At 47.9% G+C, this 12,397-nt stretch overlaps 1 protein-coding gene across 1 annotated transcript in view; it reads left to right on the top strand.

Annotated features, from left to right (window-relative positions):
• The window catches only part of cfap65 (cilia and flagella associated protein 65), a 106,644-nt gene that overhangs the window by 23,745 nt on the left and 70,502 nt on the right, over positions 1-12,397 (top strand). Inside the window, exons 5-6 of the mRNA XM_034186548.1 lie at positions 10,386-10,552; positions 10,738-10,943. Of these exons, the coding sequence (XP_034042439.1) occupies positions 10,386-10,552; positions 10,738-10,943 (373 nt within the window). The remainder of the gene's footprint in view (positions 1-10,385; positions 10,553-10,737; positions 10,944-12,397) is intronic.

Here is a 12,397-nt window from a genome sequence, read left to right as displayed (position 1 = left end):
TGCTCTTCCCAAATCGTCCCACAGGGGTCGCTCTTGCTCCATGGTTAAAGTTTTATATTTATCCAACAGAGCGGATAAAGGTGTTGAGCGTGCATCTGGTTTTGGGTAACTGATAAGAGTTCACAGCTATGTGAAGAATGCTTTTTGGGTAATCTTAAATCCTTAAAGTGTTGGGGGTTTGTTGACAGATCCAAGCCGTGCCGGGCTTAAACTGTCTCCTCTTTGGTACCTGGAGATATACCAGGCCTTGTTGTATGGAGCTTATCTTTGTTTAAAGGAATTCCAGTGCCCCCATCTCAAGGCAAGCTGAAGATGGTGGTTGTTTGATCACAGCTTTCCGCTACATTCCCCCACTCGATTCGACTTTGGGTCTCCAACGTTGAATCGCCCAGACAAGGAAGGCTGTGACGGTCGGTGGGTGATGTCTTCCACTGGTGGTGAGGCTGAGGAGGGTTAGTGTCAGACTAGCAGAGTGGCTACTACATGCTAAAGTGGTCCGACTATGGTACCACATCCTACATTTGCCTAATTATTTACATTATTCACCGCTGGTTAGGCTAATCCAAATTTAGTAGCTCGGATACCTGGTCGGTTTCCCGTTCTAAATTTTGGTTAGCTTCAATATCTTCAGACGGTTTGGCCGCGCGTTGTTTTCTTCGGGCTAGTCTGGCGAGGGTTCGAGAATACCTGGTTATACCGTTCTGAAGGGTATTGGCGTATTTGCACGCCCACAGAGCTAAGCCGAGGGTAGTCAAGTAACCGATGATTGTAGCTACAAACAACAATGTGTCAGGAGTAGACCAAGCGTACAATAGGGCTTGGTAGGGTTTGAGATCTTGATTTCAAATCTCTTTCAAAGTTTGGTCTATTGGGGCCACATCGATGACTTGAGAACCCTCATATTGGATTTTCTCCAGAGTCTGTTGGTCTATTTTGATAGTGGTTTGATTGTAAAAGTCGGACACTTCGATGGCTCCTTCGTATTGGTCAGGATGCAGGTGATAGAGAGATACCTCACCAATACGGAGCAGGGCATTTTCGGGTACCGTGACCCACAATGTTTTCCGCGGAAGTTCGATGCGAGTCGACGTGTCATGACGGTCGTACACTAGTAGGGTGATTTTTCGGGGGTGTTGAGTAACCAGCGTTGTTCTACTATTTCTACCTGAGTGTCCGTGACTTGGCGGAACGGCGTGATGGTCGTTGGACAGCGATTTATCCCGGTGAGTGTTTTGAGACCGCAGATGCCGGCAGTGTCATCCCGAATGAACGGTTTGCTGGGACACAAATAATGAATGTCTTTTGTGACAGTGCACATTTTGAGATTCGGCACTAAGTATAGTTCAGGATTAGCGTCGTTGAAAGCCACTACGGGTGGTGTGTGGATCTTAAGGTGATTGTCTCCTTGCCAGAGACCTACGTTCACGACACTTTTGAGCCTATAGATGTTTTCGGTAGTGGCAATCGGTAAGTTAATTAGAAACGCCATTTCCAGATCCTCTGGGTCTACATAGATTGGGATTGAGCTTCCCAATGCGTACGCGAGGTGAGTTTGTAATGGCGTGACTAGACTACGAGTTGTGGACTCGAGAATTTGGTGGACTAGGTTTAAAGGGACAATGTAGGGTGGAATCCTACCGATGGCGAGGTTGTCAATGGAAGAGCCGACGTCCCTGGTCATGTCTGCCATGAGCATATTCAACATCTGTGTGTGTGCATAGTCTTCCTGCAACACTGACGTTAGTTGGTCAATTATGCCCACGGTCTTTTTGAGCACGTTGGTATGGGTGTTAAGGATTACCACGGTGTCTCGTACGGTTTGTCCATTGGTCTCAAGACCTTCTCTCTGCATGTTAAGCTGAGCCTGTATCTCAGGGATTACCTCTTGGAGCTCGCTAACATGTCTCTTTACCGTTGATAGTGTGACGGTGTTAACTGCTGATAAGCCAAAACTGAAGAGGGATCCTACAGCTGAGGCTGCCGTTAGCAGACCTCCAATAAACCTCTTCTCTCTTTTGTTGAGTCCACTCAGTTCTGCCTGTGTTATTGTGAACTTCTCCATCTGGCGTAGCATGTGGACTATGTCTGCCTCAGCGTGCTTCAGGACAGACTTGGTCCACCGGCTACCTGCCCAGGAGACCAGGTTCACTGTACTGCTGGCGAAGTTGGCCCTGTACACTTCTGTGGGGTCGAGCCTGACGAACACCCTCTGTGTGTGCAGGCGGCAGTTTGTTATCAATAAGCCAGGCTGGTCCTTCAGGACGATGCCCGATTCTGGTCCGAGTTCAACCACGTCTGGGGAGCTGTTGGCGACGGTTGTGCTGAGGAGCAGCAGGGTCACGAGCCAGGTCATCCTGGCAAACACAACAAACATGGTTAGAGATTTGTCTTAAGGTGGTCAGAGATTTTCTTTTGCTTTTCTGGCTTATAGCACAGAGTTGAAGCTATCTGACTGACTCTTAACTAGATTGTTAGGCGGTCGCCTATTTTCTTTTTTGACGTTAAGGACGGAATTCACGTGGTGGTTCACCCCCACTACGGTGGTGTTGGTGAGGTCACCCGAGTTGTTTTATTTGTCCTGTTGGAAGTTAAAGTGATTTTCTTAATTGTCTCGATCGGTGTGATTCGATTGTTTGGGACGCGGCAGGTGTCGATACTCCTTCTTTGCGTCCTCTCGACCTACTGAGTTGTTTTAAGTTCTATCAGCGACGGTGACGTCCCCGGCGAGTCTCATGGGGTTTTTGTGAGGCTTAATTTGGTTGCGGTGTACCCACTTGAAAACTGGTTCTCTTTGACCCTTGCTGACCTTGATTTGGTATACGACGGCAGAGATTTTGTCAGTCACCAAATACGGTCCGGTCCAGCGGGGTAGCAGCTTGCGAGTTAACCTGGTTGTTTTCTGGCTGGGTTGCCCGAATGAGTAGTACCAAACCTTGTCCCCCACTTGTATCTCATGGTGGGACGCCTTCTGGTCATAGTAGGCTTTTCGGCCTTCTGCGCTTTTGTTCAGGTGTTTCTGAGCAAAGGAGAAGGTCGCTTTCAGATGTTCAGTCAGGTCGGTCATGTATTGTTGAGCCGTATACGCTGTCGCAATGTTTGCCTCACCTAGCTGATACAGCAGGTGGAGGGGAAGCGTCATTTGACAGCCTGTCATCATTTGAAAAGGGGAGAATCCTGTCGATTCGTGAGGGGTCGCCCGGATGGCCATGAGGACCAGGGGAAGTTTCACATCCCAGTCTCTGAGGTTGTCTGCCACATATTTGCGCAGGATGGTCACCATAGTTCGGTTGGCCCTTTCCACCTGTCCTGACGACTAAGGGTGGTGGCTGATGTGGAAGTTCGCCTTTACCCCCAGCACTTGCCAAAGCTGTTGCATGACTTCACTGGTGAAGTGGGTGCCTCTATCCGAGTTTATGCGGATAGGTAGTCCAAATTGTGAGAAGATGTGATTCATCAACAAATAGGCTGTTGTTAAGGCTGTATCGTTCAGAGCCGGTAGACATTCCAGCCATTTGGTGAAGTCACATGTGACAGTGAGGAAATATTTGTTTCCTCTTGCAGACTTCGTGAGGGGTCCTACCCAGTCGATTTGTAGATCTGACTAAGGGAAGGAAATACCTCTTTTTTGTAAGGGAGCTTTGTGAATCGGGTTCACAGGTTGGAATTGGCAACAGACCAAGCAGCCGTTGATGTAATCGCTTACATCCTTCTGCATTTTTGGCCAATATCGCATTGTATGTTGCTTTCGTTCCTCTGTGACCTGCGCATACTGAATCATGTCCGTGCATCAACATCACCCCCCGGTGGTTACGAGGAACCACTAACGCAGGTGAAGAGAGCTCCTCGGAAGCATAGAACAAGATGCCACGGAGCACTCGTAGGTTATCTCAGGCATGGTACAGCTGTTTTAAGTCAGGGATGGAAGCAAAATCATCCTCGGTGAGTGGGTGAACTTGAGGATCAGTGAGGTTTAGCACCATTTTGTTTATGGTGGGATCCAGAGCCTGGAGTGAAGCCAGGTCAGAGTCGGAGAAAGCTGGAGCGATTGAGGCCGTTGTGGGGACGGGGGCGGTGGCAGGGTCTGCGGCAGCAGTCCTGGCACGAGTCACCACTGATACAGCATGGGTGGGTGGGTGGGTGGGGCAAAAGTGCCTCATCCAATGACCACAACGTGCCGTCCAGGGCACCTTGCTTGGCTAGTGTGTCAGCCAAGTCATTAAATTCTTTGTCTTGGCCTGGTGTGCGGGAGTGACCTCTGACCTTTTTCCAGTGTATCTGGAGGTCGTGCGTGGTTATGAGGTGATCACAAGCCGCAAACAGCTCTTTGTGTTTGACCAATTTCTTGTTGGAGGTCATGAAGCCATTGCGTTTCCAGCAGGGTAGATGGCACAAGAAGCTAAGGCATGCATAGTTCGAATCTGTGCGTAGCACAAATGTTTTGACATTTTGCGCCACAGCTAACTGGCATGTTATGAGTATGCCCGCGATTTCGGCATACTGAGAGGACTGTGGTCCCAGCTGGAATTTTTGTGGCTCATGTGGTGTGTTCTCAATCCACACGACCCCCACTCCTGCCCGGGTGACTGTTTCATGGTGAAATGAGCAGCCGTCCACGTACGCAGTGATCATGTCTTGGCAGGCATTGTGGTCGAAGTAGTGGTGATTAGTGGAGTTGGGTGTCTTTGTTAACATGTCTTTGTTAAATGGGTTTGCAGCCGGTGTGTCTTCGGTGCAGCGCTGGCAAGCAGCTAACCCTGTGCCTAAGGGAGTTTTGCGGTCTTGTGCGTACCACACCTCCATGTCAAAGCTTTGCAGTGCCATCAACCACGAGGCAACTCGTGAGTTGGTTACTACACCTTCTCGCAGTCTTTGACTGTTAAGGAATGTCACTGGTTGGTGATTGGTTTCTACAATGACTTTTTGTCTGCCCAGGTAGTTGGCGAAGTGCTTCACAGCCCAGACTGTTGCTAGTAGGGCCTTTTCACAGTCACTGAATTTAAGTTCTGGCGGTTGTAGAGTTTTGCTCGCGTATGCGACCACTCGCCTATCTTTGTCGTACATCTGGTACAGGTCCGCGCTTAGGCATTGATTGGAGAGTCCCACCTCTAGGTGGAATTCTTTGCTACAATCAGGGTATGCTAAGCATGGGGCCGAGCAGAGTTTGTCTTTCAGAGCCTGCATGGCCTGTTCTTGGGGTTCACCCCATAGGAACAGCGTATCATTTTTGAGCAGGTCTGTCAATGGTTTCGCCAGATCTGCATAGTTTTCAATGAATTGGCTGGAGTAATTGCACACTCCTAGAAAGCTGCGCAATTCTGTTATGTTTGTAGGCGTTTTGATGTTGGTGATGCCTTGGACTCGTCCAACTTGTGGTTGCACTCCGTCTGGTCCGACAAGCAGGCCCACATAGTTGACCTTGGTCTGACACCATTGACACTTTGAAAGTGAGATTTTTGCACCAGCATTTGTGAGTTGGCTCAGGATGTGGTCTATCTCATCCAAATGTGTGTCTAATGTTGGGTTTCGCATTAGGACATCGTCAACATAGATAAGGGTGCCTCGCTCGTTTGCATCAGGGCACGCCTTGTTCAAGAAGATGTTAAATTCTGCAGGTGAGTTGGCATAGCCAAACGGACACCTGGTGAAAGTGTACTGGCGGTTGGCGAAGGTGAATGCCAGTTTGTGTTGATCGTCTTCATGGACAGGGATTGTCCAGAACCCGGAGGCCACGTCAAGCATGGAGAAGTATTTTGCGTCTGTTACTTTAGGAAGTTCCTGCTCTAACCGAGTCATTGGCCATCGAGATAGCGACACATGTTGGTTGAGTTTGCGGTAATCGATGGTAAGTCTCCACTTACCGTTTGGTTTGATTACCGGCCATACAGGGGCTGAATAGGTGCTGTTGCATGGTCTTATGATCCCCTTTTTCCAATAGGTCATCTATGATTTCCTGTACAGGTTCATAGGATGCCAGAGGAATTTTGTACTGCCGCACGAAGGTGGGTGGTGCATTTGGAGGAGTTGGGATGTGCACAGAGTGGATGTGGGTGAGCCCACAATCCAACGAATCATTAGCAAAGGACGCTCGGTATTTATAGAGTAGGTCTCTTAGACGTCCTCGTTCCTCGTCATTCTTTAAGGCATCTGCTGCTGCTACGACTTGTTCTATCTGAGATGCAAATTCAGAATCAGAACCTGGGTTACGGTTCAGAACGGGTTCAGTGTCATTACCAGCACTCGTTTTGTTTTCAGTGTCGACCGTGAGGACCGTAAGGGTCTGGAGGACCATGTGGTTAGGATCATCAAGGTCTATTCTGCTGACAGTGTCTTCCTCGGAGATGTTCGCTGGAAATACAGCGATCGCTCCTGAGGGTTTTGAAAAGACAACCCCCGTTGTGAACAGGGAAGAAGCGATGGAGGGACTTGGCCAAGAACTGGGATGTTCAGCTCAAAGTCCTGGAATTCAGTGCTGATTAACCAACCCAGTGGGGTGGCTTTGGGAATCAGAATGTCTTCGCCAGTGTCATTATGCACCATCAAGCGAGTTGTCCGACTTCCTAGGCTCAGAAGTGGAGTAGCTTCCAGAGATAGTCCCAGTTTGGTGAAGAGCTGCGATGGCTGGGAGACTGCCTGTGAGTGTCGGAGCCGTTGTCCTGGACGTATCACGTGGTGGAGTGGTGCATTTTTCAGGTTGGCGGGTATCGTGATGTGACCATCACTCACTACCTGACATGCATCAGGGATCAATTGTCCAGACCTTAGATACTCTGGATCGGAGTAAACAGGGTCATCGCGCGCTCTGGTTAAGGACCAGAGGACCTGATTGACTCTGTCAACCTGCACCTCCAGTCGGACAAGGAAGTCACCTCCTATATAGACAGAGTGTGGTAAGTTTGGTATGACTAAGAATGAGTGGTTCAATTCTCGTCGGTTCCAACGCATTCTGAGTGTGCAGATTCCAGTTGCCTTGAGTACGGTCTGGGGTAGAGGGTCCTTTGGAAAACGGAAAGATTTTTCCACATATAAAATGTCTGGATTGGATTTGTTCAATGAGTCAAACAGACTTTGACTAATAGCTGATCTTTCAGCCCAAAGAGCCAGTGCTACGTCAGCAGTGGGTGTGTTTTCCAAATGGAGACCATCTACTACCAGAGGGCAGTACTCACTCACATTCGTGTCCTCTGACAGCTTACAGAGGAAAGTGTCCTTCTCGGCCAGCAGTGCATCTGGGGGCCATGAAGCATCCCGCGGGTCGACAGCTGACGGAATGTCCGCAGTAACCGTGTCACGTGGGGGTTCTGCATCATTTTGGATCTCAATGGCATAACATTGGGGCTTCGCTGGTTGAGTCACCTCAGGCAGGTGAGGGTAACGGACCTGTGCCCACAGTTTTAACCATTTGAAATCGATGAGGGGTTCAAACCGGTTGAGAAAATCTTTCCCTATGAGGAAGGGAATGGTGTCGAGCACTGATATGTACACGGGGTGTACCAGACTCATGGGTCCAACAGTGATGTTGACCAGGGCCATTGAGGACAAAGTTGCCGGGTTGTTCGTGTAGGGCTGGATCTCCAACGAACACGGCGACAGTTTGAGGTTTCTGTTGGCCTGCCATGCTGCTACCTGCAGTTGTTTAAACAGTGAGGTAGACATCAAGGTGACATCGGCAGCGGTGTCCAGAAGAGCCTCATGTCTTAGTAAGTTTTCCAGGATTAGGGACAAATAAAATTTCTTTGCAATCCCCTTCTCAGAGAGGTTGCCTAAGAATTTTCGTACGGGTGGTTGTCCAGTTATAAAGGACGCTGGATCAGCGCAGGATCGCTTGTCCTGATCAACCTGGACTACCAAGATGGCACTGGGAGGACCAGACTTGGTCTCTCCTGGTTCTTGGTCCCTATCAGAAAGATATGGTGCCTCAGGACGTGGGTCCTGGGATGGTGACGCTAACGGGTTGTCCACACTTTGGTATAGGTCTTCCTCAGACGCCTCTGGCGGAGTTTGTGAAGACCCCGGGTGGGTGGTTGGAGCTATGTGGTTTACACACAGCACGTTAGCTTTCTTTTTGGCCTTTTCGTCCTCGGCTTCCTGGAGGAGGGCTTTCATGATCTTCCGAATTTCTTGATGGAGACTTGAGTCCACATACTTATCTGAGGGCTTGGATCGGTCTCTTTCTCTGGAGTCTCAGTTCCAAGTGCCCTTATTGTTGCGTCCAGGTGGTCCCTGATGTGGGTACCTGGGTACTCACGTCTGTCATCGGGGTGATCTCCCCATGTGGTGGGCTTCTCCCACAGTCTGGGTTTGAACTTATTTCCCCGAAATTCCCCGAAACAAATTTTTAAAATTAAGGTCCTCTTCCATACCTGGTTCATTTCGGGTGCCGAAATAGGTACAGAGAAGCCTGTTGTAGTATTGTTGGGGCGGTTCGCATCGGCCTTGTTTGACGGCCATAGTGGCGGCTAGGCCTGTCCGAACGGAGTGATCCGAATATTCTTTTTCTAGTGCTAAGCTAAGTTTAGCAAAGTCTTGTCGTACCTCCGTGGGTTGACACTCAACGAACCGGCTGACCTCGCGGCTGGAAGTCCACTTGATGAGGTAGATGTAATGTTCCCCGGTAGCATGAGTGAAATCCCTGAGGTAATAGCGTATGTCGTTTAAATACGCACATGTGTCAGGGGAGCCTCCTGGAGTTGGCTCAAAACGGTTAATAAGCCGTGCAATCTTGTCCAGTTCTCTGTCGTTAAGGACTGTGGTAGGACGCATGTGAGGGAAAAGGAGAGGCGGTGCCTCTTGATGCCCATGATAAGGAGATTGGAACTCCTGAGGATGCGGCATGGGGGAAAGGAGAGGTGGTGCCTCTCGATACCCATGATAAGGAGATTGGAACTCCTGAGGATGTGGCATGGGTCCTGACAGGGGTTCAGGGCGCACTTCCTTCCGGTCTGTGGCGGTGAACGTTGGCGTTCCGCTTTTCCACATGACCTTTCGTTCAGGGTCTCCCAGTGGTTGGGAGTTTAACTGTCGTTCGCGCTCTAATGATTGCAATTCAGCATTGAGGTGTTCATTTCGTTCTCGAGTATCGTCTAGAAGATTCTGTGTATCTGTCAGACGTCTCAGCACCTCGCCAGTCTTCCGCTTTTCAGACTCCAAAATGTCTTCATGCTTTCCAGCATGACTCTTCAATGTTTTAAGCTCACCATACGCCTGTTGGAGTAAATCATGAGCTTCTCCTTGTTCTCGATATGTGGAGCTAAGTTCAGTCTGTAACTCCTTAATTTCATTGTCACGTTCCTGAAGAGTTTCTTTCAGGAGTACGGTTTGGTCTTTACTTCCAGGATCAGATGCGGTATCTGATTCATCAGACTGATTTGGGGAAGCCTGTAGGTCTTCCAACTTTTCTTCAACAAGGGTCAAAGACTGCTGTTTTTCTTCCAATTGCTGTCTCAGGAGTTTGTTCTCCTCACGCAATTCAGCATTTTGTTCTTTCTGCCTTTTTATAGAAAGAACTGATTTATCCATGAGTGATTCAGTGTTTTTGAGCTTCAGGGCTGTGGCAATGGCTAGCTTGCCAAGCACTGTAGCCAGGTTTTTCTTGTCCACAGCTGCGGCTAATGTCTGACTCATGAGTTCAGACATCTCAGCAACTATCCTGAGATGAAAGACTCATTAGCAGACTTTTAATGAGCCTTTCATTGGATTCAGGTGTGTTGGAGCAGGGAGACAACTAAGAATGTCAGGAAGGTGGCTCTCGAGGACCGAACTTGGCCACCCCTGCTGTAAACAGACAAACAACCATCTGTGTAATAATAATCATCAAACCATTAAGTCATAAATTACATCAGAATATTCTACACCTGTAAATAGCAAAAGATTCTAAAGTTACCAAACATATTGAGGAAATGTCCACAGAAAAAATATAACATAAGCTTAACTTATCACACCAGTTCCATAGTGAAAGATTTAAAGAACAGCAGTGCAGTTGTGAAGGAGATGGGGTTTGACAAGAAACTGTGACGTTTTAGTAAATGTATCATTTTGGAATACTTTACCTCTTTGGGCTCTGAATTAATCTGCTGTGAATATTAGAAATAATTTTATATTACAGACGTCATGATATGGGAAAAATTTCTGTAGACAATGCTGTTTCAGCATTCAGAGAATGGTCAATGGCTCATTCCCCAACTGCTGTGATGAAGCCAGACTATGAACCTCCAACTTGCTTTTGGTCCTAGGTCAGGAAAATTCTGGAAAGGTTAGCCTGAGGATGGATCTCCTGGTTTAAAAACCTCAGCCAGCACCAAAATATACATGAGGAATATGACTTCATAGTGACATGTCTGATGTCCTGTGTAATGCCTTGTTTGAATCTGTATATCTTAACATTTCAGTGTGATTATGAGGAGAGTATTGAATTTGAGTGTAAAGATGGCACGTTCCAAGTGTTCCTTCGAGCCATCATTCCCCGTCACGCTGTAGAACTGCCAGACACTGTACTCCTGCCACTCTGTGCGGTTCAACACTCCTCACACACCACTTTCCAGATCAAAAATATCAGGTACGTCAGAAAAAAAATGATGACAGACAGGATAGATGAACAGAATCTTGTAGCATTACAAACTAGAGGCAGTATGTTTATATTTTATGTTAGGAGATGAGATGAGTGCTTTGTATTTTATGATACTTGTTAATCAATCACCTTTCCCTCTTTTGGCACTTTGTGGTCCGTTGTTCCATACTCAGTAAACTTCAAACATGTTTCCGTTGGGAATATGAGGCACCTTTTGACCTGAGCCCTGAAGAAGGATTGCTGAAGCCAGGCCAAGAGTGTTGCATCACTGTGGTCTTTCAACCACAAGAGGCTCTGGTGTACCAGAAACTAGCCTGCTGCAGGTTTGGAGAGGAAGGGGTGCAAGAGAACTGCTGCACTGTGATGATACAGGGAACAGGTACTGCAGATCACAGCGACATGACACACTGACAATACTTCAGCCAAAGCTATCAGGAATAAATATAGTTTCTGGTTTCATTAGAAACAAGCAGCAGTGGTGTCAGGATTTGCCATGGCCCGAGTCATGTTTGGCCCTGTCTCCCCTTTTGCACATTTGTTTTGATTGATTCATGTTATGTAATACTCTGGTTTTGTTATTTAATAATAATAATAATAATACATTTTATTTGTACTGCACTTTATATTTGAATGTAAATCTCAAAGTGCACATAAAACAGCAATAAAAGAGATAAGATAAGATAAAATTACAATACATCATACATACATTAGTTAAAAACTAGCTGTAAGCTTTTCTAAAAAGGAAGGTTTTTAATCCTTTCTTAAAAGCATTCACCGTCTGTGGGGCCCTGAGGTGGTCTGGGAGGGCGTTCCACAGGCAGGGAGCAGCAGCCTCGAAGGCCCAGTCCCCCATGGTCTTGAGCCGTGTCCTAGGAGGGAGCAGACGGTGCTGTTGGCCTGACCGGGTTCTGCCAGAGGTATGTGGAGTGAGGAGGTCAGTGAGGTAGGTGGGGGCATCACCATGGAGACAGTGGTGGGTGTACAGAAGGATCTTGTACTCTATACGGAAGTGAATGGGGAGCCAGTGGAGGGTGTGAAGGATGGGGCATGATGTGCTTGTGTTTCCGCACCCTCACCAGGACCCTGGCAGCGCTGTTCTGGACATACTGGAGCTTTTGAATGCTCCTGCCAGGGATCCCGATGAGGAGTGCGTTACAGTAGTCCAACATGGAGGAGACAAAGGAATGGACGAGCCTCTCCGCAGCCGAAAGGGAAAGTGAAGAACGGAGTTTGGAAATATTACGGAGGTGGAAAAAGGAGGTTTTGCAGATGTTATTCACATGACTGTCAAAAGAAAGGTGGGGGTCAAACCTGACCCCGAGATTGGTAACAGAGGGAGAGAGGGGAATGCTATGGCCAAAGAGAGAAATTGAAGTAATGAGAGAGGAGTGGAGTTGGTGAGGAGTACCGGTTTGAATGGCAATGTGGGAGAGACCAATGTGGTGCTGGAGACGGTGCAGGAGGATTTATCCTCTGTGTCTTATTATCTGGTTGTGTTCTGGTATTCATGACTTTTACTTTGACCTTGCTTTGTGCCCCGGATTTTGTCTCTGCCTCAGCCCTTGTAATTAGTCTCTCAGTGTATTTGCAACCTGCTTGTTTTGAGTGCGTTTTTGCCTGACCCTTGTTTGTACTTTTGCATCACTGCCTGACTACCCGTGTACTGTACCCTTGCCTGCTTCAATGATAAAGTCATCTTTTTTATTCCTACATCATGTCTGTGAGTCTGCATCCGGTGTCCGACCATTTTTGTGGCTCGCCGCCTCGGCACCTGTCAGGTGGCCTTGGTATCCACAAGAGCTAGGCTTGAGAAATAACTGTGGTGGACATTCA

Source organism: Thalassophryne amazonica, chromosome 14, assembly GCF_902500255.1.
Source record: "Thalassophryne amazonica chromosome 14, fThaAma1.1, whole genome shotgun sequence".
NCBI classification, from domain to species: Eukaryota; Metazoa; Chordata; class Actinopteri; order Batrachoidiformes; family Batrachoididae; genus Thalassophryne; species Thalassophryne amazonica.
The sequence above is the reverse complement of the archived record's forward strand: the minus strand, read 5'-3'. Positions and strand labels throughout refer to the sequence as shown.